General features: G+C 65.1%; 5 protein-coding genes across 8 annotated transcripts in view; 3 read left to right on the top strand and 2 right to left on the bottom strand.

Moving 5' to 3' along the window:
- FANCA (FA complementation group A) overlaps positions 1–1,760 on the top strand; it is a 37,664-nt gene extending 35,904 nt beyond the window's left edge. Inside the window, exons 41-43 of the mRNA XM_064519844.1 lie at positions 306–444; positions 865–957; positions 1,451–1,760. Of these exons, the coding sequence (XP_064375914.1) occupies positions 306–444; positions 865–957; positions 1,451–1,558 (340 nt within the window). The 3' untranslated portion in view covers positions 1,559–1,760. The remainder of the gene's footprint in view (positions 1–305; positions 445–864; positions 958–1,450) is intronic.
- On the bottom strand, positions 1,687–10,650 carry ZNF276 (zinc finger protein 276). 2 transcript variants are annotated; one of them, XM_064519837.1, is made up of 11 exons: positions 10,238–10,650; positions 8,762–9,071; positions 8,446–8,498; positions 7,419–7,916; positions 6,228–6,306; positions 4,823–4,903; positions 4,266–4,367; positions 4,117–4,192; positions 3,585–3,702; positions 3,331–3,430; positions 1,687–2,457 (listed from the first exon to the last, which is right to left on the bottom strand). In XM_064519837.1, the coding sequence occupies exons 1-11, from the start codon at positions 10,446–10,448 to the stop codon at positions 2,172–2,174; spliced, it is 1,914 nt and encodes a 637-aa protein (XP_064375907.1). In that variant the 5' UTR covers positions 10,449–10,650; the 3' UTR covers positions 1,687–2,171. The 2 variants fall into 2 exon arrangements, with proteins under 2 accessions (XP_064375907.1, XP_064375906.1); XM_064519836.1 differs by having other exon boundaries at positions 4,266–4,376; positions 10,238–10,649.
- On the top strand, positions 10,522–16,128 carry VPS9D1 (VPS9 domain containing 1). Its single transcript, XM_064519835.1, has 15 exons — positions 10,522–10,895; positions 11,605–11,680; positions 11,796–11,888; positions 11,972–12,134; positions 12,239–12,350; positions 12,641–12,703; positions 13,117–13,169; positions 13,258–13,345; positions 13,582–13,667; positions 13,779–14,257; positions 15,029–15,158; positions 15,228–15,427; positions 15,496–15,580; positions 15,846–15,950; positions 16,029–16,128. Exons 1-15 carry the CDS (start codon positions 10,776–10,778, stop codon positions 16,102–16,104), a joined length of 1,929 nt encoding a protein of 642 aa, XP_064375905.1. The 5' UTR covers positions 10,522–10,775; the 3' UTR covers positions 16,105–16,128.
- Positions 16,129–16,156: 28 nt separating this feature from the next.
- Positions 16,157–18,885, top strand: SPATA2L (spermatogenesis associated 2 like). Of its 2 annotated transcripts, none has more exons than XM_064519838.1 (3): positions 16,157–16,292; positions 17,149–17,455; positions 17,548–18,885. In XM_064519838.1, the coding sequence occupies exons 2-3, from the start codon at positions 17,150–17,152 to the stop codon at positions 18,580–18,582; spliced, it is 1,341 nt and encodes a 446-aa protein (XP_064375908.1). In that variant the 5' UTR covers positions 16,157–16,292; position 17,149; the 3' UTR covers positions 18,583–18,885. The 2 variants fall into 2 exon arrangements, with proteins under 2 accessions (XP_064375908.1, XP_064375909.1); XM_064519839.1 differs by lacking the exon at positions 16,157–16,292 and adding an exon at positions 16,623–16,769.
- A 498-nt stretch (positions 18,886–19,383) lies between these two features.
- On the bottom strand, positions 19,384–24,793 carry CDK10 (cyclin dependent kinase 10). 2 transcript variants are annotated; one of them, XM_064519840.1, is made up of 13 exons: positions 24,622–24,793; positions 23,430–23,502; positions 23,077–23,148; positions 22,841–22,943; positions 22,581–22,662; positions 22,026–22,093; positions 21,607–21,659; positions 21,395–21,464; positions 21,191–21,250; positions 20,896–21,019; positions 20,681–20,820; positions 20,263–20,315; positions 19,384–20,181 (listed from the first exon to the last, which is right to left on the bottom strand). In XM_064519840.1, exons 1-13 carry the CDS (start codon positions 24,730–24,732, stop codon positions 20,078–20,080), a joined length of 1,113 nt encoding a protein of 370 aa, XP_064375910.1. In that variant the 5' UTR covers positions 24,733–24,793; the 3' UTR covers positions 19,384–20,077. The 2 variants fall into 2 exon arrangements, with proteins under 2 accessions (XP_064375910.1, XP_064375911.1); XM_064519841.1 differs by having other exon boundaries at positions 24,640–24,793.
- Positions 24,794–24,820: the final 27 nt, after the last annotated feature.

Below are 24,820 nucleotides of genomic sequence, written 5' to 3'. Positions count from 1 at the left end.
CCTGTAAGTGAGATGAGCTCTTTCATTAGTTGTGCAGAAGAAAACAATCACAGCAGGACTGCTATTTAAGGAGTTCTCTTACTAGAAGTTTCCCTGCAAGCTTTGTGCTCCGAACAAAAGGGTCCACGGCTGCCTTTTTGCTCCTGGCAGTGGAGTAACCTGGCTTACTACGCTCCTGCACACAACATGACTTGTAAAATGGACGGCAGCGAGAGCACTAGCTGTGCTTGTCCTGTGTTTTTTTTCTATCTTTGAGTATAACATGAAAACAGTGCTGACTAGATACTGTGTGTGATTTCCTGTAGCCTCACCCCCTGCTTTCACCAAGAGCTGTTCACTAGAGAGCAAACCTTCCTCTATGTGGCACTCGATTTGTATATCCAGCTGTTGCAGCTCTTTGTGGAAGGGGAAGATCTGCCACAAAGCCCAGGCCCTGCAGAGCATGTGAGTAAAGTTCAATCCCCTCCCCCCACCCTTTTTTTCCTTTTCTCCTCCCCCTGCCCCATACCTGAATCCCGTTCTTGACCTCCTTCCACTTGCAACCTGTCTCTTGTTCTCATCTTCCTCTACACCACAGAGGTAGCTTGTGCAGCTGCCTTTGCTAGCACCCAGCCTGCTCACACCTCAGGGCTGAGAGAAGCCTGCAGGTCTCCTGAGACCTGAGCATATGGTAAAACAAAGGTGCCTCATTGCTCTCTTGGTTGTATAGGACCTTGGAATGTATGTAGTCATCAAACAAGTGAGCTGCCTAACTTGTAAACAGAACATTGTACAATGTAGCGGGTCCTGTCTTGCTTTTAGGACTAAGGCCTGAGGGTTGTAAGTGATGTTGCTATTGGTCCTGATCTGCCTTGTCTTTTCCAGGGGAATTCCTTAGAATTGATCACCAAGGCCCGTCAGTTCCTGCTTGGTGCAATTCCACACTGCCCCCAAAAAAGCTTTGGAAACATACAACTGGTACGTGGTGTTCTCTTTCTTCTCCCAGCTAGCGAGAGCTGGGAGTGCTTTTTCTGTTCCATGCTAGCAGCTGTAGCCTTTCTTGCCACACTAACCCTGTACTGGTGCTGCCTGCTTAACCTGTGGTGTGAAATGCCATTTCCATAACATGTTTTGGAGCAGGGGAGGACACCTACTGCCCAACTAGTGCTATAGCCTCCCTCTTCCTCTCCCCAACATTAAACATTTCTCTCTGCTGCGGTCTTACTCCTACCACTTGCTTACTGCTTGGTCCTAGGGGAAATACCAAGCACAGTTAAGGGGCTGGTGTTGAAATTCCCACAAGCACTGTGGTGGCAGCCAGGAGACCCTGTTATTTCTGTGTGAGTCAGCACCCGCTTCCCTCTCCTCTACCTGCAATCTGCTGTGAAGCAGCAAGATGCTCTGGTGTTGCTATAACTTGCTTTGAAGCAGCAGGACTGGGTCTAACATCAGATACTTCCCCTGCCCCTAGTTACTGGACACCTGTGAAAGATTTGACCCGGAGATGAAAGCCGCCCTTCTGCACTTCTCAAGGCCTGCCACAGCGATGGATCTGGAGGGAGAGCTGGTGTTGTTCTGAGTGACTGTGGCCACCAACACTGTAGTGGAGAAAGAAAACTAAGCAGAAGACACTGACTGTATGGACATCACTAGGGATGGAGGGACAGACAAGCTGCTACCTTTCTCACTAGTGCTGCTTCATTCAGATTACTTTGTAAATAATTTATTACAAGCATAACCATGAAGCTCTTGTTACAATAAAAAGTAGGTTACAAATTTCATTTTAGACTTGCTTTGGGAATCATGATTTTTTCAAAACAAAATGTCTGCTTAAGTTGCTCCACTGTCCTATGTACCCTTACTGCCACCTGAGGGCATTTATACACAGGCAGCAGCTTGTGCAGGTAGGTTACAGTTGTGGGCCACTTTGTTTCTACAACTGTGTGTAGTGGGGGAAAGGGGACAACAAGGGGGTGCTGCCAAACATCCATTCCCCTTGGATTAGACAGACTTAGTACAACACTGCTGAATCAGACGTGAGCATGGAGAATCACAGCATGATAACAAGCTTTTTCTGAGCAAGCTGAAGCTAATTCCACTGAGTTCTTTGGGAGACTAAACTGTAGATTAAAAATCTCCACTCTGCTGTACGGTTTCTACAATGCTGGACTGGGAAAGCTTCCCAGCCCCCCTCAGGTGGGCTCCTGCTGCGCAGTCACTTCTGGCTTTACAGCCTGGCTTTCTGCAGTCCCTGAAGTATTTAAGAGGAGGATGGGCTCTGGCTCCAGTGGCTTGGTTTTGTCCTGAGTCTGGGTCAGAGGGTGCACCATGGACATGTGGACGTTAAGGTTATGGGCCTTCTCAAAGCGCTTCCCACACTGATCACAGGCAAACTCCAGCTCTGTCTCAGCTTTGTGTTTGGTCATGTGGTACTTCAGTGACGCCCGCTGTCTGCACTGGAAACCACAAATTTCACACCTGCAAAACAAAGCACGGTCTTAGCACCAAGCCTGGAGCCGCAGCCGTGGTCGAAGCATTAGCCGTTTGCTGCAGTGAATAACCCCAGGCTTGGCGGCACTGAAGGGGAGGGAAGCTGTCCAAGAACACCACAACCTCAGTCTGGGCACGTGGTTGAGAGATGCTAGAGCAGCTGCTTGTAGCATCTCCTGGAACTACCTAGGTTAAGCAGCACTCTTGTTCTCAGGCCTGCAGCTCAGCTCGGGTAGCTGAGCATTCATTTGCTATCTGCTGAAATCAGAAGTGCAACAAGAACAGGCAAAGGCATAGGGACTCCCTCAGAAAAGGGAAGCTCTGGAGCAGACATTGTGGAAGTGGATGAACATTTAAGCCTAAAAACCCTTGACTGAGCACACACAGTACTAGGACAGTAAGACACATTTCCTACAAAGATGAAATCCTGCAAGTGGCAGAGGCTGCAAAAAACATCTCTACTTTCCAGGAACTACAGGCTCAACTTCACCCAAAATGTCCAATATTCAACATTAGACAAATCCTGCCCTTCAATACTTGCTTTCAGAAGCTACGGCCGTTGGCCACAGAAGCCTCACTGTCCAAGCTGGATTGCCTCAGCATTCCTAGGTGCTCTGGGGCTGCAAACAACCGACACCTCCTAAAGCAACTTCAGAGAAGTCTTTTCTAAATGGCACCTACTGTAACGCACAACGCAGTCTGTGTACAGCCATGATACTGCCATGGCACTATCAGCTACTGACAGAGTTTGTCATGTCGCTGTCCTTAGCACAGAGTAGTTCCATTAAGAACTCTGCAGAACCTGACTGCTACTTTCTATTTTCTTATAACGTGGTAAGCGGATGGTCAGTGTGCACTTACTGGAGGGGCTTTGCTCCCGAGTGCCGCATCTGATGGACTGAGAGGTGTTTGCGTTGCTTAAAGGTCTGCCCACATTCATCGCAGATATAATTACGTACCTCTGCAATGGAAACATACAAACAGGGAAAGAATCATCAGTTCTGCTGTATCTTGGTACATGAAACACATGCAAGCAAGTGCCAATGATTACCAGCAGAGTTTGAATTCCCTCCCCGCCTCCGATTCGAGTGTGATCAGGACCTGCTGTGACGCACCTGTATGAATGAGCTTCACATGGCGCTGTAGGTACCGGTCGATCATGAACACTTTGTTGCAGCCGGGATGAGGACAGGGCCTCTCCCGAACTTCTTCATGATGTTCTTTTATATGTTTCTGAAAAGAAAGGTCAGAGCTTCTATCAGCTGATCGTCTAGTAGAGATGAGGGCTGGATTCTTCCCTGATGACAAACTTGGCTCCCCCAGTCAATGAGACACCCCTCCTGGCAGGTTTACACACCAGTGCTTTCACTATGAAAAAACTGGGACTTGCATCCAAAACTATCCCTGACAGCAGGGACTTTGCAGGACACAATGGAGCTCGTTTCCAAGGGCTACTGCTGAGCCAGCGGCAGACTTCCAGAACAGGAGCAGCACGCTGAGCCCCAGCAGCTCCTTTTGCTTTTTGGAGCACAGAACAAGGCCAGTGCCTCCCGCAGGGCTGGCCAGGTGAACGAAGTCTCTCATCTGAAGACTGCTCTATAATACTCAAAGCTACAGCTCAAGATGAGGAGCAAACTCTTAACTCACCTTCATGCCATCTGCCCCTCTGTACACAGCTGTGCATCCCTGGTAAGGACACTTGTAAATGGTAGGCAGCTCCTCCCTGCAAAGCAGAGGACTGCCGTCAGCCAGCGCGGCAGGGCACGGCTGCTGCCCAGCCATGACCAGCTTATTACCTTTCACACTTGATTTTTTTTTTCCAGCCTGGCTTAGGCCCTGGCTTCTTCCTTATTTTGGGCTCTTCTGCCTTCTTTGCTTCTTTGCTGTCACTTTTCTTACTAGAAACCCTCAGAGAAGGAACAAGGAAAATAAACAACAGTTGTTTAATACTTCACATTGATTTAAATCCCCCCATTTAATTGTCTCTGAATGTTACACCTGATCTGATGGCTTAGCTTGATGCCTGACTCATCCAAAGGAAGAGCACACATACTGTCAGGTACACGCAAGCTGAGTGCAATATTTGGTGCGTGGCCCCAGGAGGAGGAACATGGCCTCACCTGAACCTGGTGGACAGCTCAGGGAACACGCACGCTGAGGAATCACTGTTATCCCCAGGGCAGGAAGGAAAGAATGTGTGGAGAACTGAGTCCGTAAGGAAAACATGGCTGTTTGCCCAGCTCTATCCTCCCATCCCCATCAAAAGAGGAGGTGGACACCAGCCCCCGCTGCTCATCCTCCGAGAGCTCCTCCGTTAACCACGCTGTGTTTCCAGAGAAGGAAAGCCCCTTACTTCTTTTCAGGGTAAGGCTCGAAGGAGTCATCTGAAGATTGCATGTTTCTCTTCTCATTTTCATCCTCACTCAAGAAGTCCCTGAGAGAGAAAGAAGATGCATTTTACTGACGCAGTATTTGGCTGACACTTCAGCACCAATAATCCAAAAGACTAGTGTCTGCAGCAGCAGCAGCGATACTTGTTCTTCATTTCCAGGGTATTCATCTCCCCCACAGAACAGCATGGCAACTGAGGCTTCACATGTTCTCCTCCCCCATAATCACTGGGGCTCTATTTGCTTTGGGATTATACAGCAAATTACAAAGTTATTTCCTTTTAGGACTAGATCTCTGTAAGAATAATTGAAACACTATAAGGAGAAAAAGGTGGCTGTTACTGAAAAGATCTATTTATTGTTGAGGGATGTTGTAACCACTTTCTATACTAGGAAAAATAATTTTGTAGGGCAAGAATGTAATATAATTGCCTGGCACAGGTTAATTAAGCTGCAGGTCATTCAGTATTTCCTTATAGGTAGTGGCCTTTTTTTTTTTAAATCCTAAACTATACAAGGTGCAATTAATTCTGAAACTAGGAAATAGGCAGTAGATTGTCGTGGCATTCTCAGTGTGACAGCCGACAGATTTAGCTGACGTCCTGAAGTAAGTCTGCACTTGGCCCTTAGTAGCTTAGACTCAGAATGACTACACTCAATTATCATTTATTTACAAGTCGCACTTTAGCTACCTACGTTTGGAGGTTTTAGCCCGACCTTCTGCAATTATACCTAGCTCTAGCGATCAGAAAAACTGCTAAGCTGCCAGTGTCCGAAAACCATTCAGACTTCTCATCTACGTGCTTTCCCTGGGAGTAAACTGGATGATTTCTCCAAGTGCCACCTATTGCCTGAGAGCCCAGGCCTGCCTACTCGCACCGACCGCTCTCCCGGAGTCCCGGTTTGGAGGAAACGTAAATGGGAATTATTCTGAAGCAAGAGGAGCTAGCAAGCTGCCAGCCCTGGCGAGGGACCGCAGCAGCAGCTCTCTGCCACCGCACAGAGCCATGCAATCGCCCACTGCCATTGCAGCAGCTGCTTTTCCAGACCAGAGGGTCCTTGAAAGAAACGTGACCAGGTTTGCTGGAAGCAATCCACTAAAACGCAACAGAAAGCGCGTGCACGCACACACACACACTGACATGCAAACATCCCACTGCAGCAGAGGTGGCTGGGGAAGGGAGTTCAGCGCATCAGCTCTGTGAGCTGCATCACGGCTGCTGCAAAGAAACCGCTCTGCGCATCAGACGCCCGTTCCAAGGGGCCTCCAAGGCCCAGGTCACTTGTGGAGAAAGAGCTCTCCGAGGCTTGTCATTTCATACTCGCAAAGAAGACATTAAGGCTAGTTTAAACCCACTCTTCTCTCACCCCTCAGAAAGGTCACTGAACTCGTCTTTTACCCGCTCATCCGACGTTGAAGACAGAACCTGCTTCCCACTCAACTGTCCTAGGAGATGAAGGAGAACACAGTTACAATGAGAAGCAGTGAAAACAAGCCAGCACAGAGACAGCTGCTGAGAAGGCAGGGAACGACCCTGAATTCGCTCGTGGTGGCTCATATCCCAGAAGAAAGATGTGCAGCAGGACAAGTTAATGATTAGTTAAACCATGCTCTGTGTGCCTGGCGTGCTCCGAGACCATCCTCCCGGCACCTCAGGGACCGGGAGAGTCTTTATCCTGGAGCTCCCATGAGCATCTCTGTTTTCCCCAGTGACACCTGCTCTGTAACTGAAAGACTCATTCCTAAATGTGTCACAACTGCCTTCTCTCTTTCCAGCAGCGGACATCTCACATCACCATCAGAGAGCTAAACAGATCCCAACATCTGTAATTCAAAATCAGCGTTAATCCCCAAATGTCGCTTTCAGAAGAGACGACAGATTATGGCACTAGACCAGTGTTAACTCATCCCAGAAGCAAGACCAGCCTGGGAACTTCCCTGTGCAGCCAGAAGGGACTCCCGGGGCTCCTGCTATTCAGCATCACCCTGCGGCCCACAGTGAGGTAGAGGAGGCTCCTCCTTGCTGATACATAGACAGGGTTAGGATGTATCAGAAGTAGACATGTGACAAGTGTGACACTGGGGAACCAGCCAGCACCGTGCCTTGCTTGAGCACCGCGTGTCAGGAGCGGAGCAGCAGGGCCTCACCAGCCACGTGCAGCAGCATTAACCCCTGGCTCAGACAGCACTTCCCATCATGAATCCCCACAGCTCTGCTAAGGAACGGCCAACTCTCGCCCCCATTAACAGAGATGGAAATAAGGCACAGAGACAAGGTGATTCGCTCTTTCTGCATGAAGCAACTCACTCAGACAAACTCCGGTCTGACATTGTGCTCAGCCAAAGCCCTGCTTCCCTTTCCCTTCTGCCAGGCTCGGTATCCGAGACAGTGGTGATTTTCTGGGCAACCCGTACTTTCCAGCTGGGCTCTGCGTCCCTGAGGAGCAGCGATCTCTGGGGAGGCAATCCCAGCCCCCAGCTTCATCCCCTGTGCCAGCTCTCCAGGCCTTTGCCCTTCCCCAGAGACCCGGAAGGAGATCGGAAGGCGAATCCCTTACCTGTGGCACTGCTCAGCGGCGACACCGGCTGCGGCAGGGCTTTCTCCTGTAAAGAGGCCGTACTGTCCAGTTGTGAGCGAGATGAATCCCTGTTCTGCGGCGGCTCATCCTCCACGCTCGGTGGCACTGCTGTGGTCCCTTTGTTTGCTGGCTGCTGGCAAGGAGTTGTCCTTACTGGAGCATGCTGGGGTTTGGGCGCAGGAACAGCCTCAGCATTGTCTGCCCCTGCCCCGTTGTCAGTCAAGCGCTGTGCTGTGCTCTTGTTCCACTCCCGTTTGACAGACAAGGCATTGTCAACAAGCACCGTGCTACAGTCAGAATCCGTATCCATGACGTAGTCGTGGCCGTCGCCGCAGCCCCACACGGCGCGGATGATCCCGCAGTACTCCGAGGACAGCACGCTCCGCAGGCTCGGCACCGCCGGGCAGCTCCCCGCGTGCGCGTGCGCCCACGCCACCAAGCTGTGCAGGCACTGAGGGCTGGAGGTGATCAGGTCGACTGTCAGGGGGAAAAGCGGCGCACGCAGTCAGTGTTTTGGCTGGCAAACTGCACGTCCCGCCACGCGGAGAGACAGGTCTGTCCCCAAGGCCACCCAGCAGCTGCGCTGGATTTCCCAGCCAAGGAGGTCACGAGGCGGACGCGAGACACGCTGAAAACGCTGCGGCCAGGGCAGGGTTTTCCATGGACTGGGGTGGGGGCAGCTGAAATAACCAGATTCATGTCTGATTTTACAGCTGAGAGTGTATTTCTGGTGGCCCCCAGCGCCTGAGCGTGGCTGGGACAGGCTCCCTCCCCGTCTGGTGCCGGAGAGGATCCTGCTGCGGAGCACGAGGGGAGGGAGACCTCACGCAGCGGGGAGGACACGGCAGCGTAACCAACCGCGCCGGGTGCGCACGGGCACGGCCGTGCCGGAGGACACACAAACCCCGTCTGCCCGCTGGTACTTTCTGAACATCCATAAAAACAGACCCTCTGCTGACGGTATCGCAGAAAGAAAAGGAAAGCAGCTCTGCGAGCAGCTACTCACCCAGGCAGGAGGCACCTCCCTCCGCACCAGGCTGGGCCTGGGCAACACTGCTCCTGCAACACAGAACAGCACAGGCAGCGTTTGGGGGGTTCAGGGGGAACCCACCTCGCTGGGGACAGCGCAGCGACAACGCGAAACGCGACAGCGGTGCTTGGCTAGCTGGAAGCTGCCTTCACCCGTTAACTTTTCAGCTACTAAAAATACATCTTGTCCCAGGAATTTGGCGCCCGGAAATTCCTCAGGGAAGTTAATGTATGCAAACACAGGGCAATTTACTACTCCGAAAAACAACCAGGAACAAAGCAATGCAACGTACTTTCCTTTTGACTTCATGTGGCCCGTCGGAGACGCGTTCACCCTCTGAATAAACGTCCTGAGGACGCTGCGGCATTTGTAGAACTGGGCATGGCACTTCTTGCAGACGAACTGGGGGAGCGCGGGGTCCTGCCGCACCGCGACGCCGACCAGCCGCTGGAAGTCCGCGAAGAACACCTGATCCACGCGGCGCTGCTTCTCCGAGTTCTCTCCCATCACGGGAACCTTCCCGAAAGCGTTGCGCAGGCTCCGGGAGGAAAACTTCCCGTGGCAGAGGCGACAGTATCCAGTGCTCAGGGCTCTGCCGATTCCTGCGAGAGAAGGTTCGAGGGCGATCACTGAGTGCCGGAGCGCGGCAGGCAGCGACGGCCCCGCGGCACCGGCACGCTGGAAGCCGTTACCCTTCCTTTGCTCCAAGGCAGCAGGCTGCCCCGAAAGCCCTGGCTTCGGCGAGAGGCGGGGGCACACCGAGACGCAGGGCAGGAAGGGGCCTTCGCTGCCACCGAGGCCAGTCGCCTGCTGATCGGAGGCGGCACGTCGTAAATTGGCCGGGCTGCACCCAAAAAGCAGCGAGGTTTCTGGCCTGCACCCCGGGGAGGCCGGTCCGGCCTCGGCTGCCCTGACGGAGGAACCTCCCTCCTCCCGGTTTCCGGCTGCGGCGTTTTCAGGGCTCACTCAACGCACATCCGCGCTTTCGCCAACGCTGCCCTTCAGCTTCGGTAGCGCCTCTCCCTCCCCGGCGCTTATCTCCCATGTATTTATAGACAGCGGTCACGTCCCCCGGCCTCCGCTCTGCCCGAGCCGCCCAAGCTGCGACAGCCCCTTCCAAGACGCACTGTTTCTCAGCGCCCTAACGGTCCCTCTCCAAATCCATCCCGAGACGGACCCGCTTCTCCGCAGAGCTGCGGGGACAGGAGCGAGGCGGCCTGGGGACAGCAAAGAGCTGGAGGGGGCAGCGAGGCAGGATGCGAAGCACCTGTCCTCTCCCGCTGCCGGTTCACCGGCTGTAACGTTCCTCCCGCTGCGGCCCAGCCCGCTGCTCTGCCGCCCCCAGCCCCGCTCGTCCTCGCGGCCTGCTGCCTCTGTCCCCGGCCACCGCCCGGGTCCTCCGCGAGGAGCCGGGCTGCGTCCTGCCGCCGCGCTGCCAGCGGCGAGGCCCCGACGCGGGCTCTCCCAGGGCCTGACACAGCGCAGCTGCCCCCCAAGCCCCGTCGGAAAACAGGCAGCCGAGTGACTTCGGTCCACCGGCGCGGGCTGCCCCCGGTTGCAAGGACGGGGACGGGGTTAACCCCCCCCGGGCTCCCCTGAGGCCTTTTGTCGCCTGTTCCCGGGAGCCCCCAGCTCCTCCTCGCCCTCCGCTTGACGCCGCCGCAGCCGCTGCCTCCCCGCCGCCCGGAGGCCTCTTCCCACGCGGCCCCTCGGGGCGCCGCCCGGCCGGGGAAGGGGACCCCCCCCCCCCCGCCCCGCCGGGCCTCACCTGCCTCCGCGGCGCCGCCGAGGGCGGCGGGCCGAGCCCAGGCGGCGGCCGGGGCCGGGGCCCACCCCGCGGGCGGCTCGGGCCGCGTCGCCGCCTCCGGCCGCGCCGGGGAGCCGCGTCCCGCCGTGCCGGGGCGCCGCCGGGGCTCGGCGGGCGCCGCGCCGGGGCCGCCCGCGGCCGCCAGGAACCGCCCGCGCCGATCCCGCTTCATCGCCGCCGCCGCCGCCGCGGGCCCGGCCCGCCCCGCCTCGCCTCGGCGCGCCCCGCCGCAGCGCCGCCTGCCGCCCGGAGAAGCCGCCGCCGCCGCCGCACCGCGAGCCGGCGGGGGGCGGCGGTCCCCGCCGCGCCGCTGCTGCCGCCGCCGCCGCCGCTGCCGGTTCCGGTTCCGGTCGGGACGGGGGGGGGGCGCGGGGCGGCACGTGGCGCGGCGGCGGCGCGGTCCGGCGGCCTCAACGCTCCGGGCGGCCGCCGCGGTGCCCGGCCCGCCCGTCCCCCCCGGGCGCCGCGACCCGCGCGCAGCGTTCCGGGCCCGGCCGCCATGGCCGCGGCGGCGGCGGGCGGCGGCGGCGGCGGCGCGGAGGGGCCGGGCCGCGCCCTGCAGGCCGCCATGAAGCTGGCGAACGGCGCCCTGGAGCTGGACAGCGGCGGCCGCCCGCGGGTGAGCGCCGCGCCGCCCCGGGGGCACCGAGCCCGGCCCGGGACCGGCTCCTCCGGGACCCCCGGCCCTGCCCAGGGCCCCCCCCAGCTCCGTCCGGGACCCCCCGGCCCCTCTGGGGCCCCCCAGGTTCCCCCTATGCCCTGGGGGGGCCCTCTGCCCCCTCCGGCACCCCCCAAGCCCTGCTCGCGGCCTCGCATTCCCTCCAGGACCCCCCCATCGTCTCCAGGACCCCCCCAAGCCCTGTCCGTGTCCCTCATCCCCTCCAGGACCCCCCCATCGTCTCCAGGACCCCCCCAAGCCCTGTCCGTGGCCCCCATCCCCTCCAGGACCCCCCCATTTCCTCCAGGACCCCCCCAAGCCCTGTCCGTGTCCCTCATCCCCTCCAGGACCCCCCCATTTCCTCCAGGACCCCCCCAAGCCCTGTCCGTGGCCCACATCCCCTCCAGGACCGCCCCATCCCCTCCAGGACCCCCCAGGATCCCCTTTTTGCCCTGGGGCACCCCTCACCCCCCCCCTTGGGAACCCCCATGTTCCCCCAGATTAGCTTGGGCACCCCCCTTGTGCCCCCCACAGCACTGTGCCCCACTTCAGCCCCCTCCCAGCCCCCTGCAGCCCCCAAGCCCTGGGGGGGGGGAGTTGTTCCCATCACCCCTGCAGCGGGGCGGCGGCGGGGGGGCGCGGGGGGGCTCAGGCGCACTCTCCCCGGCAGGACGCCTACGTGGAGTACCTGCGCAGCATCGCCTTCATCGCCCAGGCCCTGCGGGACGACGCGGCGGCCGGCAAAGGTGGGGGCGGCCTCGCGGCGATGCCCGGGGGCCCCGCGACACCCCCGTGCCGCGGCGGGGCGGGTGGCCGAGCCGCTCCGGGGGCCCCGGCACCCACCCGATGTCCCCCGCGCAGACGGCGAGGAGGGTGTCGCGCCGGACACGCCGAAGATGCTGAAGCTGGCGGAGCAGTGCCTGGAGAGGGTCAAGTCCATCGCGGCCGCCCTCGGTGAGCGGTGCCGTCCCCAGCGGGTGGGCACAGCATGGGGCCTCCGCCTGCTCACCTCCCCCCCCCCCCCCCCCCCCCCCCAGGGAAAGCCAAGGCCAGGCCGGCCGCGCAGGAGAGCGTCGCGGGCCCCCCGCCCGTCTCCCGGCACCGCAGGGTCTTCTCGGATGAGGGCGGCAAGCTGTCTCCGTTCCTGCCGCCGGAGATCTTCCAGAAGCTGCAGCTCGCCGAAGCTCAGAGCGCCAGGAAGTACGTGGGCCGGCGGCAGGGCCGGCGCCTGCTCCGGGCAGGCGGCTCGGCACCCGCGTCCCGCCCGGCCGCCCCGGCGGGTGCTCAGGGCTCGCTGCCGGCAGGGAGCTGACGCCGCTGGAGGAGGCGTCTCTGCAGAACCAGAAGCTGAAGGCGGCCTACGAGGCGCGGGTGGCGCGGCTGGACCCCCGGCAGGCCCTGCAGAAGACCTCCCTGGTACGTGGGGGGCGGCGAGGGGCAAGCGGGGGTTGCGGGGCCCGAGGAGCCCCAGGGAGGCTCTGGCCCCGGGGGGGACAGCTCTGGCCCCGAGGGACGGCTCTGGCCCTGGGAAGGGAGAGGGCTCCTGCAGCGGCAGGGTGGGAGCATCTGGGTGCGATGGACCCCAGCTGGGGCGGGAGGGTCCCGGTGGTGCCCGGAGCCCCCCGCGCCTGCCCGCCCCTTCTCGCTGCGTCAGGGGCGGCCGCGGGCGCTTGGCCGGTGCCACCAGTGCACTCTCTGCTCCGCAGACGCTGTCCCTCCAGCGGCAGATGATGGAGAACCTGGTGATAGCCAAGGCCCGGGAGGAGACCGTATCCTTCCCGTTCGGAGAGCTGTGAGGCCCCCGCTCCGGAGGGACGTGGAGGCAGCCCGGCCCGGAGCATGCCGAGCCTGCAGCCTGCCTCTGGCCCTGCGCGGCCAGGCTTCGTAGCCTCGCATGCTGCTGCGGGCGCCTGAGCCGCATCCGATCCACAACACGTTGGGATCTGCGCGCCGTCCTGTTGCAGGCTGGCTGGGGGGAAAAGGGTGGGAGAAGGGCGGATCCTGCCCAAGGGAGGTGGAGGCTGTGCCTGGAAGAGCTGGCGTGGGGGTCCCACGGGGGCTCCAGCCGCGCTTGCCGCAGTGGCAGGCTGCCAGGGACCCCGGGCCGCGGGAGGGGACGCCGGGGCCGGCCCCGTGCCGTGGCGGTGGGCGGCTCCGCAGCCTTGACTCTGCCGCGGCCCAGCTGCAGCGGAAGCTGGAGGAGCGGAGGCTGCGGCTGCAGGAGGCCGCTGACAGGTGAGCGGGGCCGGGGCGTCGCGGTGGGGGTCTCGCGGGCGCGGGGGCCTCCCTGCAGCCCCCCGCCCATGGCACCGCGCTCCGGCAGGCGGTTCTCCGGCAGCGTGGCCCTCACCCCCGAGGAGCAGGAGCAGAGAGCCCTCTACGCCGCCGTCCTCGAGTACGAGCAGGACCACGTGAGTGCGCGCCCGGCGCTGCCGGCCCGGGGTGCTGTGCCGGGGGGTGGGATGCCGGCCGCGGGGCAGGGTGCCGTTCCCTGGGGATGGGGTGCCGCCGGCCCTGTGTGCTGCCGGGGCACGAGGCCTTGTCCTGGGGGTGGGATACCCGCCACCCCTGGGCTCCGGGGGGCAGGACGCGGTGCCATCTCCCCCCACCAGGGTCCCGTCTCACTGCCCGCGGACGCTCTCCGCAGGACTGGCCGCGGCAGTGGAAGGCCAAGCTGAAGAGGAGCCCGGCGGATCTCTCCGTGGTGGCGGGGCTCTTCTCCTGCCTGCTCAGGTAGCACCAGGGCTGGGATGGAGGGACGGAGGGACGGAGGGAGGGGGCCGCGGCCGCGCTTGGCGCCTGCCTGCCCTCGCCCCCTCACCGGCCCCCCCGTTGCGCTGGCAGCTGCCCCGAGCACCCCATCGCCCAGCTGCTGCGGAAGCTGCAGTGCGCCGTGTACGGCCGCCTCTACCCCGCCGTCAGCCAGGGCGCCGCCGCCCCCGCCTCCCCCACCGGCCTCCTCCCGCCGGACGCCGGGGCCCTGCCGCCCCCGGAGCCGGGGGGCCGGCGGCTCCGAGCCTCCCGCAGCCTGCACTGCATGTTCCCGGGGCCGGAGCGCGGCGCGGGCGGGCTGCGGCACAGCGCGTCCGGCTCGCCCCTCGCCGACGGCCGCGGGCTCGAGGGCGGCTCCGCCGGGCCAGCCGGGCCCCCTGCGGCGGCGGCCGTCCCCCCGCCGCCCCGGGAGAGCTCCTTTGAGGACCTGGAGCGGTTCCTGGCGTCGCCCGAGGGCTGGCCCGCGGGGGAGCCTCCGGCCGGGCCCCCGCCGAGGCCGTCGCTGCAGGAGCAGCTCAAGGGCGTCGTGCGGGACATCCACAACGCCATCGGTGAGCGGCGGCCGCCGGGCCGGGCGGTGGGGCGGGGGGCTGGGCGGGGGGCTGCCCTCCTGCGGGGGGGGAGGACGGATCCGGATGCAGCCCATGGCCGCTGCCCTGTCTTGGCTGGGATGAGGTGGGGGCCGGGCCGTGGCCCCCGATGTGGCGCCTCTGTCGCCCAGGGGTGTGGGGCAGAGAGGGAGCCCCCAGGAGTGGGGCTGCCACAGGCCGTGCAGATGGGGATGTGGGGCAGGGAGATGGGGTGGCTGGGGCAGGGATGTGGGGCAGGGACACGGGGTGGGCTGGGGCAGGGATGCAGGGCAGGGACGTAGATTGGGCTGGGGCAGGACCGTGGGGCAGGACCGTGGGGCAGGGCTGTGGGGCAGGGCTGTGGGGCAGAGATGGGGATCGGGCTATGGCAGGGACATGGGGCAGGGATACAGGGCAGGGATGTGGGTCAGGCTGGGGCAGCGACATGGGGCAGGGATGTGGGGCAGCTGGGGCAGGGATGCAGAGCAGGGATGTTGGTCAGGCTGGGGCAGGGACGTGGGTGGCTGGAGCAGGGACGTGGGTCAGGCTGGGGCAGGGACGTGGGGCAGGGACGTGGGTCAGGCTGGGGCAGGGACGAGGAGCAGGGCTGTGGGGCAGGGATGCAGGGCAGGGACGGGGGGTGGCTGGGGCAGGGCCGAGGAGCAGGGCCGCGGGGCAGGGCCGCGGGGCGGCAGGGGAGGCCCGGCGCACGTGCAGCCCCGGCTGAGCGTGCCGCGTGCCGGCCCTCGGCAGACAGGCTGCTGGCGCTGACCCTGCTGGCCTTCGAGGGGCTCGGCGCGGCGCCCCGCAAGGAGCAGAGCCTGGCCTGCCTCGAGGAGGCCTTCTTCCCCCCGCTGTGGGCCCCGCTGCTGGCGCTCTACAGGTACCGCGGGGCTCGGCCGGGGCGGACCCCCCCGCCGCCGCCGCCGCCTCCCGCCTCGCCTGCCCCCAGGAGCGTGCACCGGCCCCGCGAGGCGGCCCTGGCCCGCAGCATGGAGCGGCACCGGCACGCCGGCCCCGCCGAGCTGGGCCTGCCTCCCCGGCTCTTCCCGGCGGCGCCGGCCGGCGGGGGCCCCGCGTACGGCTGCGCCGTGGAGGAGCTGCGCCTCATCCCGCTGGAGACGTGTCCCCAGAGGAAGCTGGAGTGCATCGGTGCGTGGCCGGGGCGCGGGGCGCGGGGTGGCGGCGTGCCGGGGCTCACGGTGCTGCTGTGCCCGCAGTGCGAGCCCTGCGCGTCATCTGCGAGTGCGCGGAGGAGTACTGCGGTGCCCGTGACAGCCGGCCCCCCGCCGCCGCCGCCGCCATGTGAGTACGGCCGGGCCGGCGCCCCGACGTGCCCGGCAGGGCAACGTGGGGCTGCTGCGTGCCGGGTGCCGCTGCGAAGCCGCCTCCGGCGCAGCACCGCTCCGGCTGCGGGAGCCCCGCCGTGCCGGCGGCGTGGGGGGGGTCCGTGCCGGGGTCGCTCCGGCCGCGCTGGCCATCAGAGCGGTCGCTCGGAGGTAGCGGGGCCGCGGCGAGCCGGGAGCGGGGCCGGCGGGTCCCGCGGGGCTGACGGGCGCCGTCGCCGCAGCGGCGCCGACGACCTGCTGCCCATCCTGTCCTACGTGGTGCTGCGGAGCGGGCTGCCCCAGCTGGCGGCCGAGTGCGCGGCCCTGGAGGAGTTCATCCACGAGGGGTAGGTGCCGCGGGGGCGGCGGGGGCCGGCGGCGGGGAGCCGGGGCCGGCGCTGAGCCGGGGCGCCGCTGTGCCGCAGGTACCTCATCGGCGAGGAGGGCTACTGCCTGACCTCGCTGCAGAGCGCCCTGTCCTACGTGGAGTCGCTGCGCTGAGGAGCCGCGCCGGGGGCCTCGCCGGAGCCCCGGGCCGGAGCGGTGCCCGGTCCCGGGGCCCCTGCGGGAGCGCGGAGAGACCCGGCTGCGGGGAGCCCCCGGGGCCGGCTGGGAACGGGGAAACACTGGAGGGGGCCCCGGTGCTGAGCCTCCCGGGCTCCCGCCGCGGCGGGCAGCGACGAATAAAGGTGCCTGCCTGCGGCCTCCGCTGCTGCCCGCGGCCTCCGCTGCGGTGCACTGGGGATGGGCGGGCACCGGCGGCACCGGGGCGGGGGGTGGGAAGCGGTACCGGCACTGGGGGGCCACCGGGATGGGGCACCCCGGGATGGGGGGGACCCCAGGCGCGGAGAGGGTGGGACCCGGCCACTCCGCCTCAGCCCCGCTGCCCCGGCCCTCCCCGGGGCCCGGTGGTCGCCTGCCCGGTTGTCCCGGGCCAGCTCCCCGGTGCCCTCCCGGTGCCCTCCCGGTGGCGCCGCTGCTCCTCCCGCCCGCGCGGGGGCGCTGTCGGCGCGGGTGGGGGCGGAGCGCCGGGGCTGGCTCCGCCCCTTGGGGGGCGTGGCAGCGGGGACTGCCCCGCATACGTCACCGCCCGAAGCGGGCGGGGCGCGGGAGAAGCGGAAGGGGCGCCGCTGCGGCACGGCGGGGAGCGGAGGCGGCAGCGGCAGGTGAGGGGGGTCCCCAGGCCACGCCCCCCCGGGGGCTCCCCAAGCCACGCCCCCGCGCGGGGATTCCCGCGCCACGCCCCCGCCGGGGCTCCCCCGGGTCCCCGCGCCGCCGCCGCGGCCCGTACCGGGGAGCGGGAGCGGATGTCGGTACCGGGGAGCCGCGGCCGGGTGCGGGGTCCCGGGGAGGGGCGGCGGCGCGGGGCTGGGTGCTGAGTGCGGGGGGACCCGGGGCGGGGTGGGCGCGGAGATCCAGGGTGCTGGGCCCGGGCGCGGGGTGCTCGGCTATGGCCGGGTGCTGGGTGCAGAGCCTGGGTGCGGGGTGCCGGGCCGCGGGGTGCCGGGCCGCGGGGTGCCGGGCTGAGGCCGCTGCCTCCCGCAGGATGTGCTCCGGCGCGGCGCTGCGGCAGGAGTACCGGCGCTGCCTGGAGCGGGACTGCCGGAGGGGCCGCGCCGGCGCCTGCTCCGACGCCGCCTTCGCGGAGACGCTCCGCCAGCGCCTGCGGGACGACCCGGCGCTGCTCCGGGCCCTGCAGGACGACGCCGGGACCCTCCTGGCCGCCGGCCTGCGGGGCCGCCGCGACCTGGGGCAGGCGCTGCGGGGCCTGGCCGCCGCCTTCGAGCTGCTGGAGCTGGCTGCCGTCAACCTCTACCTCTTCCCCTGGCGCCGGGAGTTCGGCACCGTCAAGGTGAGGAGCCGGTTGCACCGGGAGGGCCGGGGTGGCGGCGGGCAGGGGCGCGCGGGGCGGGTGCTGCAGCCGTGCCGCCGCTCTCCTTGCAGACCTTCTCGGGGGCCTACGTGCACCGGCTGCGGACGGCGCTGCCCGAGGCCGAGCTCGCGCGGAGCTTCGGCCGCCTGGGCTACGCGCGGCGGGACGACCACCACCTCGCCGTCTCCCGGCCGCCCCCGGGGCCCGAGCTCGTCGCCGCCGCCTGCGGCTTCTTCGCCTGCCGGCTGGAGTGCGAGATCCTGGCGGAAGCGATGCTGCGGCTGCGGCCGCGCCGGGTGCGCGCCCAGGAGCTGCTCGAGGCGCGGCGGCTCGCCGGCGGCGTGGAGGCCTGCGTGGAGATGCTGTGGCGCGACGCCGGCGGCGGCGACTCCGTGGACCTGTACCGGGAGCCGCCGGCGGGCCCCGAGGACGCCGGCCCCGCGGGAGGCCGGCAGGACGCAGCCCCCTCGCCGCTGCCTGGATCCGGCCCACGGGAGCGGAGCGCCAGGCTGTGGAGGGACCCGGCTGGGCCGCGGGGCGCTCAGGACGCGCCCAGGAGGTGCTGGGACCTCACGGGACGCAGTGAGCTGGGGCAGGAGCTGCTCCCCGCCGAGGGCACCGGCGAGCCGGACGCCTCCGCTCTGCTCTTCCCGGAGCAGGAGCTCGGTGCAGCCAGCAGCGCCCGCGATGCCGTGAGTGCAGGCTCCCAGGCGAGCGCCCGCTGCTCCCCCCCTGCGCCCGCCCTGAGCCGGGCAGCAAACTGCCCCGCGCTGGGCCCGGGCGGCAGGGCCGTGCCGGGGGAGCCCCAGCAGCCCCCGGGGAGCGGCAGGCCCGGGGATTTGCCCCCCGCCGCCCCGTGGCCCGCCGGCGGGGAGGCCCCGGAGCTGCCCTGCTACCAGCTGCACTCGTGCCTGCGCCGCGGCGCGCTGCCCTCCTACTGCTGCGCTACCTGCCAGCAGCTCCACGCCAGCGCCTGCGCGGCCGCCCAGGCCTGCCGGACCCGCCACCGCGGCCAGGAGCTGCGCAGCGAGAAGCAGCGGCGCCTCTGGCTGCAGAGGACAGAGGTGGACATGCTGCTGGCCGACGGCGCCGGCGCCCGGCCCTAGCCGGCGGAAAGGCCGTGGGGAAGGGCCCCCCCCCCGGGCCCGGCTTTAGGGGAACTGCTGCTGGCGGCGCGGGATTTCACGGCTCTCCGGGCAGCCTGAGGATAAGGAGACCGAAGCTCTCGCCCCAGTGCTCCTTCCAAGCGGTCAGCGGTAGCGGGGCCTGCGCCGAGCCCCGCTGCCGGGCAGCACCAGGCAGCACGTGCCCCTCCTCGGGCAGCGGGCGATGGGCTCCGGAGCACCAGGACTGCTCTCTCCCTGCTGTAACCGCCTCGGTGCATCTCAGTAAAACGCGGCTGCCCACGGCACGGTGGTCTTGTCCTGCCGGGGAGGGAGCGGGGAGGAACTGGCTGCGTTGGCGTCAGCAGGGCCAAGGGAGGCACTGGGACGTGCTGCTGGGCCCTGGGCTGCACGTGGCAGCTGGGACAAGGCCGACGCCACCACCTCTCGAGCCTGGCAGGGCTTTGCCCCCACCTTGTAGGGGGTGTCAGGCCCCTCCGGCACCACAGCCAGCTCTGTAGCCTTACAGCTGCCGGGAGGAAGCAGCGGGATGCGCAAGGGAAGCGGGCACAGCCCCACTGCCCTGCTAGAGCACCTTTCCCGGCCTGGCTCAGCTAAAAGCTGTTCCAAGGAGGCAGCGCCTGTGGCTGTGCTCGTCCCTGCTTCACAGCGCAGGGGCCCAGCTCCTCCCGCCCAGCCACGCGGCAGGATGTTGGGTCAGGGCACGGCTTCCTTCCCGCCCGCGCTGTGGCTGTGCCCCGGAGGATGCTGAGCCCCGGGGGAACGAGCGGTTCATCCGCACCGTTGCTGTTTGCAGATGCTTTTATTGAAGGCAAAGTCAGGGTGACCCTGCGCCCACAGCTGCCTGCTGCAGGACAGCGAGCAGGGCTGAGGCCTCCTGCCTCCTGGCAGCCCCCTCATCTCACTCCTGCACCCGATGGGGCCCAGGGCCCCCTCTCTCCTCTCCCCCCCGGGCAGGCAGCGCTGCTGCCGGCTCCACAGAGGCCCAGGGCTGCAACCCGCCTGCAGCCTCTTGAGAGCGGAGCAGCACAAGGAAGCTGACAGCAAGTGAAGGGAGGCAGCTTGCAGCACTCCCCATCGCAGTCTGGCCCCCTTTGCGAGGCTGGCAGTTCAGCCGAGCTGTGCGGCTGGTGGATGTTCCCAGCACAAGCAGCTCCACGCAGGAGCTGAGCACAGGACCTGGAGTGCTGACAGCTAGGACAGGCTCCCCTAGCGCGTCCCTTCGAGGGCTGATGGGGTCGGGGCAGCGCAGCCGGGGCCTGTCCCAGGAGGTGACGGAGCCCGCGGCACCGGTACCTCTCCGAGGAGAGCCGGGTGCCAAGCAGGCGGCAGAGCAGGGCAGGCAGCCCGCGTCCAGTCCAGCGGCGGGGTGACGGCCGTCCCCGCTCGAGCTCGGCATACCTCCTCCTGGCAGGGCTGGCCCCCGCCGGCTTCCCGGGGCAGCAGATGCCCCCCCCCCCCGCCGTGGGACAGCGGCTCATGGCTTGCTGCGCTTCGCCTGGCTCTCCGTCCCTGCGCTGGCGGCGGCTGCTCGCTTGTTGCGGTGGTGGGGGAAGGTGGGCATGAGCTCCGGCTCGCAGGCTGTGGGGCAGAGGGGGGGTCAGCCAGGCCCGGAGCACAGCAGCCCCGGCCGGGGCGGGGGGAGGGGGGGCAGGCACTTACGCAGGGGCTTCTCCTTGAAGTAGGAGCTCTCCAGGCAGTCTTTTGCCGTCGCCCTGCCGAGGACAAGAGCATTGCGGCAGACGCAGCCCTGACGCTCCTGCCACCTCCTGCCAGCCCCAGGCAGCTCAGCGGAGCTGCAGCGGCCCCTCACGGGGCGCTGGGCTCTAACCCACGTACACAGTCCTCGCCGTGGCCCACGCTCATCCCTGCCTGCCCCCGCGCTGGGCTCATTCCCACCCCCAGCTTTGGGGACAGTCCCTGCCATCCTTGGAGGGCGGCAGGAGCCAGCACCGCTACTTCCCCACAGGGCTGTCCCCACGTCCCTCATCCGTGACGCACGAGACCCTGTGAGCGGGCGAGGGCAGTTCCTCCCCGCCGGCCCCAGCTCCCGCCCGCGCAGAGCTGGGACGGCTCTTACCGCTTCTTGGGGTCGAACATGAAGAGGAAGTGGAGCAGGCGCAGCCCGGCCTCCGACAGCCAGGGGAACTTGTGCTTGAGGTTGTTGTAGGGCTGCTTCCGCAGCGTGTACTGGCTCACCAGGGGCAGCTTGGAGAAGCCCTGAGGGAGACAGCGGGTGAGGCCGAGGCAGGGGAGGGCAGGCAGGGCAGGCAGCAAACGCGGGCCAGCTCTCACCGGCCAGATGTTTTCGTTGGGTGTCCCCAGCAGCTGCACGATCAGGTCGATCTGGTGAATCTCGGAGGTGCCTGGCAGCAGCGGCTTGTGGGCCAGGAGCTCAGCGAGGATGCAGCCCACGGCCCTGGGGAGCAGAGGACACGCAGGAGTCAGTGGGGGCAGGACCAGTCCCTCCATCGATGCCCCGCGGAGGTGCAGGCTTGTGGTCCCGGCTCCTGCTGATCCCCCAAGCGCCCTTCTGGCCAGTCTTGGGCCACCTCATGTCCTCTGTCACCGCCTGACGGTCTGCCCTTACCACATGTCAATGCTGGTGGTCTGGGTTGTCATCCCCAGCAGCAGCTCAGGTGCTCGGTACCTGCGCAGGAGAAAGCGCCAATTCGAGGGGACCGTGCTGGAGCCCGAGTGAGGGAAGGTCCCACGGCGTGGAGCACTGCGAGGACTCACTCCAAGCCACCCTGAGCCAGCACAGCTCAGCCCCCTGCACCAACGAGCTACTCACCAGAGTGTGACAACTTTAGGGGTCATTGGCTTCGGTGGCATCCCGTAAGTACGTGCCAGCCCAAAATCCGCTGCAACAGAGGAGCAGAGTCAAGGTCAGGAGGGAGGCAAGCTCCACGCTCTGCGTGCATCAGCGAGCAGAGGAAGAGCTGCAGCCGCAGCCACAGCAGGAGCTGAGCTAGCAGAAGCAGCACGCAGCTGCCGCGGGCTCACCTATCTTCACGCAGCCTTTATCGGTCATGAGCAGGTTGGACACTTTCAGATCCCTGCCGGGAAACAGAAAGCGCCTGGTCACCACCATCTCTCAGACTGGTTCCTCCTCTGCCTGCAGTCTCACAGCGCTCTCGGGGAGGTGCAGAGCCCCAGAACTCACTGATCGCTACGAAAAACGGATCTCATCATCTGTTGACACCCCTGCTTTGCCAGGGCTCCCACTGTGTGTCAGAGGCACTGACTTGTGCCCTTCCCCGGCCAGAGCTACTCCACACACTGCTACTTGCTCCAAGGACACCGCAGTAGGAGCTGAAGAATCACACAGCAGTTTGCAGCTCTGCAGGCTCCCTCCAGTCCATCTATTCTCCCTTCCACCCGCCATGGTCCCTTTCCCACCATGTCTGTCCTTCTGCTCCTACCTGTGAATGATGTAGTTCTCATGAAGGTACTGGAGGCCCTTGAGGACTTGCAAGATGATGCACTTCACCTGGGGACAGAGAACAGGAGCAGCAAGCCCTCAGGTCAGCAGCACCAGCCAGATCATCCCCTGAGGTTAAACCCACTTTGGTGCCCTAAGGCAACTCCAAGAAGGCCACATGGTCCCCAGAGTCCTTCTGCTGTCTGCGGGGTCTCTCTGTCATTGCATCAGTCCCTCGTGTCCCCCAAGCAATAGCTCACTGGCTGCCTGGAGGCACTCCATGCCCCAGCCTGCTGCTGTGCTTCCCTTCCCGAAACCTGGCCTGGAAAGGCTCTGGAGGTATTATGTGAAAGCCAGCTAAGCCCGAGCTCCCTGCGTGGCCCAGGAATTCCTACTTCAACGAGGGCTTGACCAGCTCTGATAAAACCCATCCAAGCAAGAACACAAGGTTTCAGGGGATCGCGAGGCTCTGCTGGTGGCCAGTGCATTTTGGCCGGAGTCACAGCACCCCCTCACAGGGAAGCTGGCGTTCCCAGCAGCCCGGCTCAGCCCTTACCTGAGCCTCTGAGAAAGGCGTCTGCATGTTCTCGAGGAGGCTGGCCAGGTCCTGCTCGCAGTAGCCCATCACCAGGAAAATACTGCGGGAGACAAGACGGTCAGGTAAGCCACCGCTGGCCCGGTCACCTCAGCAGTGTCCCAGCTTGACCTCACAGCACAGGTTTGCCCTGCGAGAGGAGGCTCAGGGCAAGAACAGCCACCCCTTCCGACAGACAGAGAGGGCAGGAGGTGATGGGAGGACGATGGGGGGACTCTCACCTCTCCAGGTGGTTCCCCACAACCACCTCCTTCAGCTCCACGATGTTGGGGTGCCGAAGCTGCAGCAGCAGGGTGATCTCCCGCAGGCTGCTGATGGGCATTCCTGCAGAGAGCGACAGCCACGCTGCACAAGCACCTCTAGCAGGACCGCAGACACTCCTGTGCGCGATGAGGAGCCCCCGCCGCCGCCCCAGGGCTGCTGCTGCAGAACAGCAGCTCCCCCGCTCCTTCGTTACCATCCTTCTCGTTGTCCATCCGCACCTTCTTCAATGCCACGGTTTCATCTGTCAGCGTGTCCCGGGCACGGTCTGGAACAGCACCACGGGCCACGTATTCAGCACCAGAAGGCAAACGCTGGTTTTATCATGAGCCAGGGCAACCCCCGCACTGACAAGCTGCCTCTCGGCCTCAGGCACGCTGACAGCAACCTCAGCCCCATCCCGACACGCTCCCACTCCCGGGATGCTGGCAGACAGGCTGCAACCTGTGGCACACAGCCCTCCCCCCGGGGAAGGCACGCCGCTGGCTCTGTACCGCGGGTCACGCGTCTGCAACAGGGCCCAGAGAGCGCAGCCGCTGCGGCACTTACACACGATGCCATAGGTGCCCTCCCCGATCCGATTTAGCTTCTCGAACTCTTTCACACTCCGGCATCTTCCCAGCTGGAACCAAAGAGCTGCATCACAGACCCGCTTTGCTCCAGGGCGAGAGCTATCTTCAGGGCAGCCCTCAGTGCTCAGAGGTTTCTCATGAACCTTCCCGCTGAGCCCCAACCTTGCTGGCAGACCGATGCGTCAAACCACAGCCCTAGCTATCATCTGCCAGTGCTTGGCAGCGGCGGTACTGAGCGGTGCTGCTCTGGTATTTATGGAGCACACCAGTGTTTCAGAAGGGCCGTGGACACTGCAGCTTAACCGGAGGCTGGTGATGGTGCAGGCTCCTTTGCTGCTTTCTGTACGCAGCTCCAGGACAGCACGCCAAGTCTGCCACTGCTTCTCACTGGAGCTACGTCCCTGTCCCCAGCACGTCATCTCTCAGCCTGCCCCAGGCCCATGGGTCCGGTCTGCGCTCACCCGTGGAGCCCAGCACCCACCCGCTCCCACACCACCCTGGCAAAGGGCAAAGCTCACCCCCTGCGACGGCCCCAGCCTGCTCTCCCGGGCTACGGCTGAGGCAGGATACCTCGGCCCACGAGTCTGCCGGGAGGCAGCCAGCACCCTTAGACTGGGGACAACCCAAGCCTCCGGACAGGACACCCGTCAGATCCAGGGGCACCTCTCATACCCAGTGACCCCAGGACTCCCTCCTCTTCCGACCACCAGATTCCCCCCCAAAAGCCCACAGAACTCCTCCGTTCCTTATCACGGGAACGCCTCTTTCCCAGACACCGTCAGATACCCCCCCAAACCCAGAGACCCCTCCTCCCCACTTCCCCCCCTCCAAAGCCCACGGACGCCCAAAAGCCTATGGATCGTCCCTCCGCCTTATGCCCCAGAACACCGCCTCCTCCTCCTCCTCTTCCTCCCCAGACCCCCTCGGACCCCGAGCTCCCCCACACCCCAAGGCCAGGGGCCCCCTCAAAGCCTCCAAATGCCCAGGGCCACCCAACCCCCCCGAGACCCCCACTCTCGGCGTCCCCCAAAACACAACACGCCCCAAACCTCAGGGCTCCCCCACCCTTGCCTCCCCAAGAGCTCCTCACTCCTCATCCCCCCCTGAAGGCCCAGGACGCCCCTCCTCAGGCCCCCAACAGCCCAGGGACGCCCCGCGGGCCCGCTCACCCGGTCCCCGGCCGGCACCTCGAAGAAACCCTCTCCCCGCAGGCGCCGCAGCCGCAGCGGCTCCGGCTCCCCCTCTGCAGCAGCAGCAGCAGCAGCAGCCCCCTCCGCCATGCCGTCCCCCCACGCATGCGCCGTGACGCCCCTTCCTGCCGGGCCCGCCCCTCGCGCATGCGCCCTGCCATCGGCCCGCCGCAGGGCC

The sequence above is a fragment of the Dromaius novaehollandiae genome, chromosome 13 (genome assembly GCF_036370855.1).
Source record: "Dromaius novaehollandiae isolate bDroNov1 chromosome 13, bDroNov1.hap1, whole genome shotgun sequence".
Classification (NCBI taxonomy): Eukaryota; Metazoa; Chordata; class Aves; order Casuariiformes; family Dromaiidae; genus Dromaius; species Dromaius novaehollandiae.
This window is presented reverse-complemented; position numbering and strand designations above follow the sequence as displayed.

What these genes read in the sequence shown, in the direction of transcription:
- ZNF276 (XM_064519836.1), bottom strand. Translation starts at nt 10,448, where the DNA reads ATGAAGCGGGATCGGCGCGGGCGGTTCCTGGCGGCCGCGGGCGGCCCC. An exon ending in GAGCCTTACCCTGAAAAGAA is followed by an intron (nt 4,377 to 4,822) that starts GTAAGGGGCTTT and finishes TCCTTCTCTGAG; the next exon opens with GGTTTCTAGTAAGAAAAGTG. An exon ending in TCGGGAGCAAAGCCCCTCCA is followed by an intron (nt 2,458 to 3,330) that starts GTAAGTGCACAC and finishes TTTGTTTTGCAG; the next exon opens with GTGTGAAATTTGTGGTTTCC.
- VPS9D1 (XM_064519835.1), top strand. Translation starts at nt 10,776, where the DNA reads ATGGCCGCGGCGGCGGCGGGCGGCGGCGGCGGCGGCGCGGAGGGGCCG. An exon ending in CTGCAGGAGGCCGCTGACAG is followed by an intron (nt 13,170 to 13,257) that starts GTGAGCGGGGCC and finishes GCGCTCCGGCAG; the next exon opens with GCGGTTCTCCGGCAGCGTGG. An exon ending in GGACATCCACAACGCCATCG is followed by an intron (nt 14,258 to 15,028) that starts GTGAGCGGCGGC and finishes GGCCCTCGGCAG; the next exon opens with ACAGGCTGCTGGCGCTGACC.
- SPATA2L (XM_064519838.1), top strand. Translation starts at nt 17,150, where the DNA reads ATGTGCTCCGGCGCGGCGCTGCGGCAGGAGTACCGGCGCTGCCTGGAG. An exon ending in GGGAGTTCGGCACCGTCAAG is followed by an intron (nt 17,456 to 17,547) that starts GTGAGGAGCCGG and finishes CTCTCCTTGCAG; the next exon opens with ACCTTCTCGGGGGCCTACGT.
- CDK10 (XM_064519840.1), bottom strand. Translation starts at nt 24,732, where the DNA reads ATGGCGGAGGGGGCTGCTGCTGCTGCTGCTGCTGCAGAGGGGGAGCCG. An exon ending in CCTAAAGTTGTCACACTCTG is followed by an intron (nt 21,251 to 21,394) that starts GTGAGTAGCTCG and finishes TCTCCTGCGCAG; the next exon opens with GTACCGAGCACCTGAGCTGC. An exon ending in ATGTTCGACCCCAAGAAGCG is followed by an intron (nt 20,316 to 20,680) that starts GTAAGAGCCGTC and finishes TGTCCTCGGCAG; the next exon opens with GGCGACGGCAAAAGACTGCC.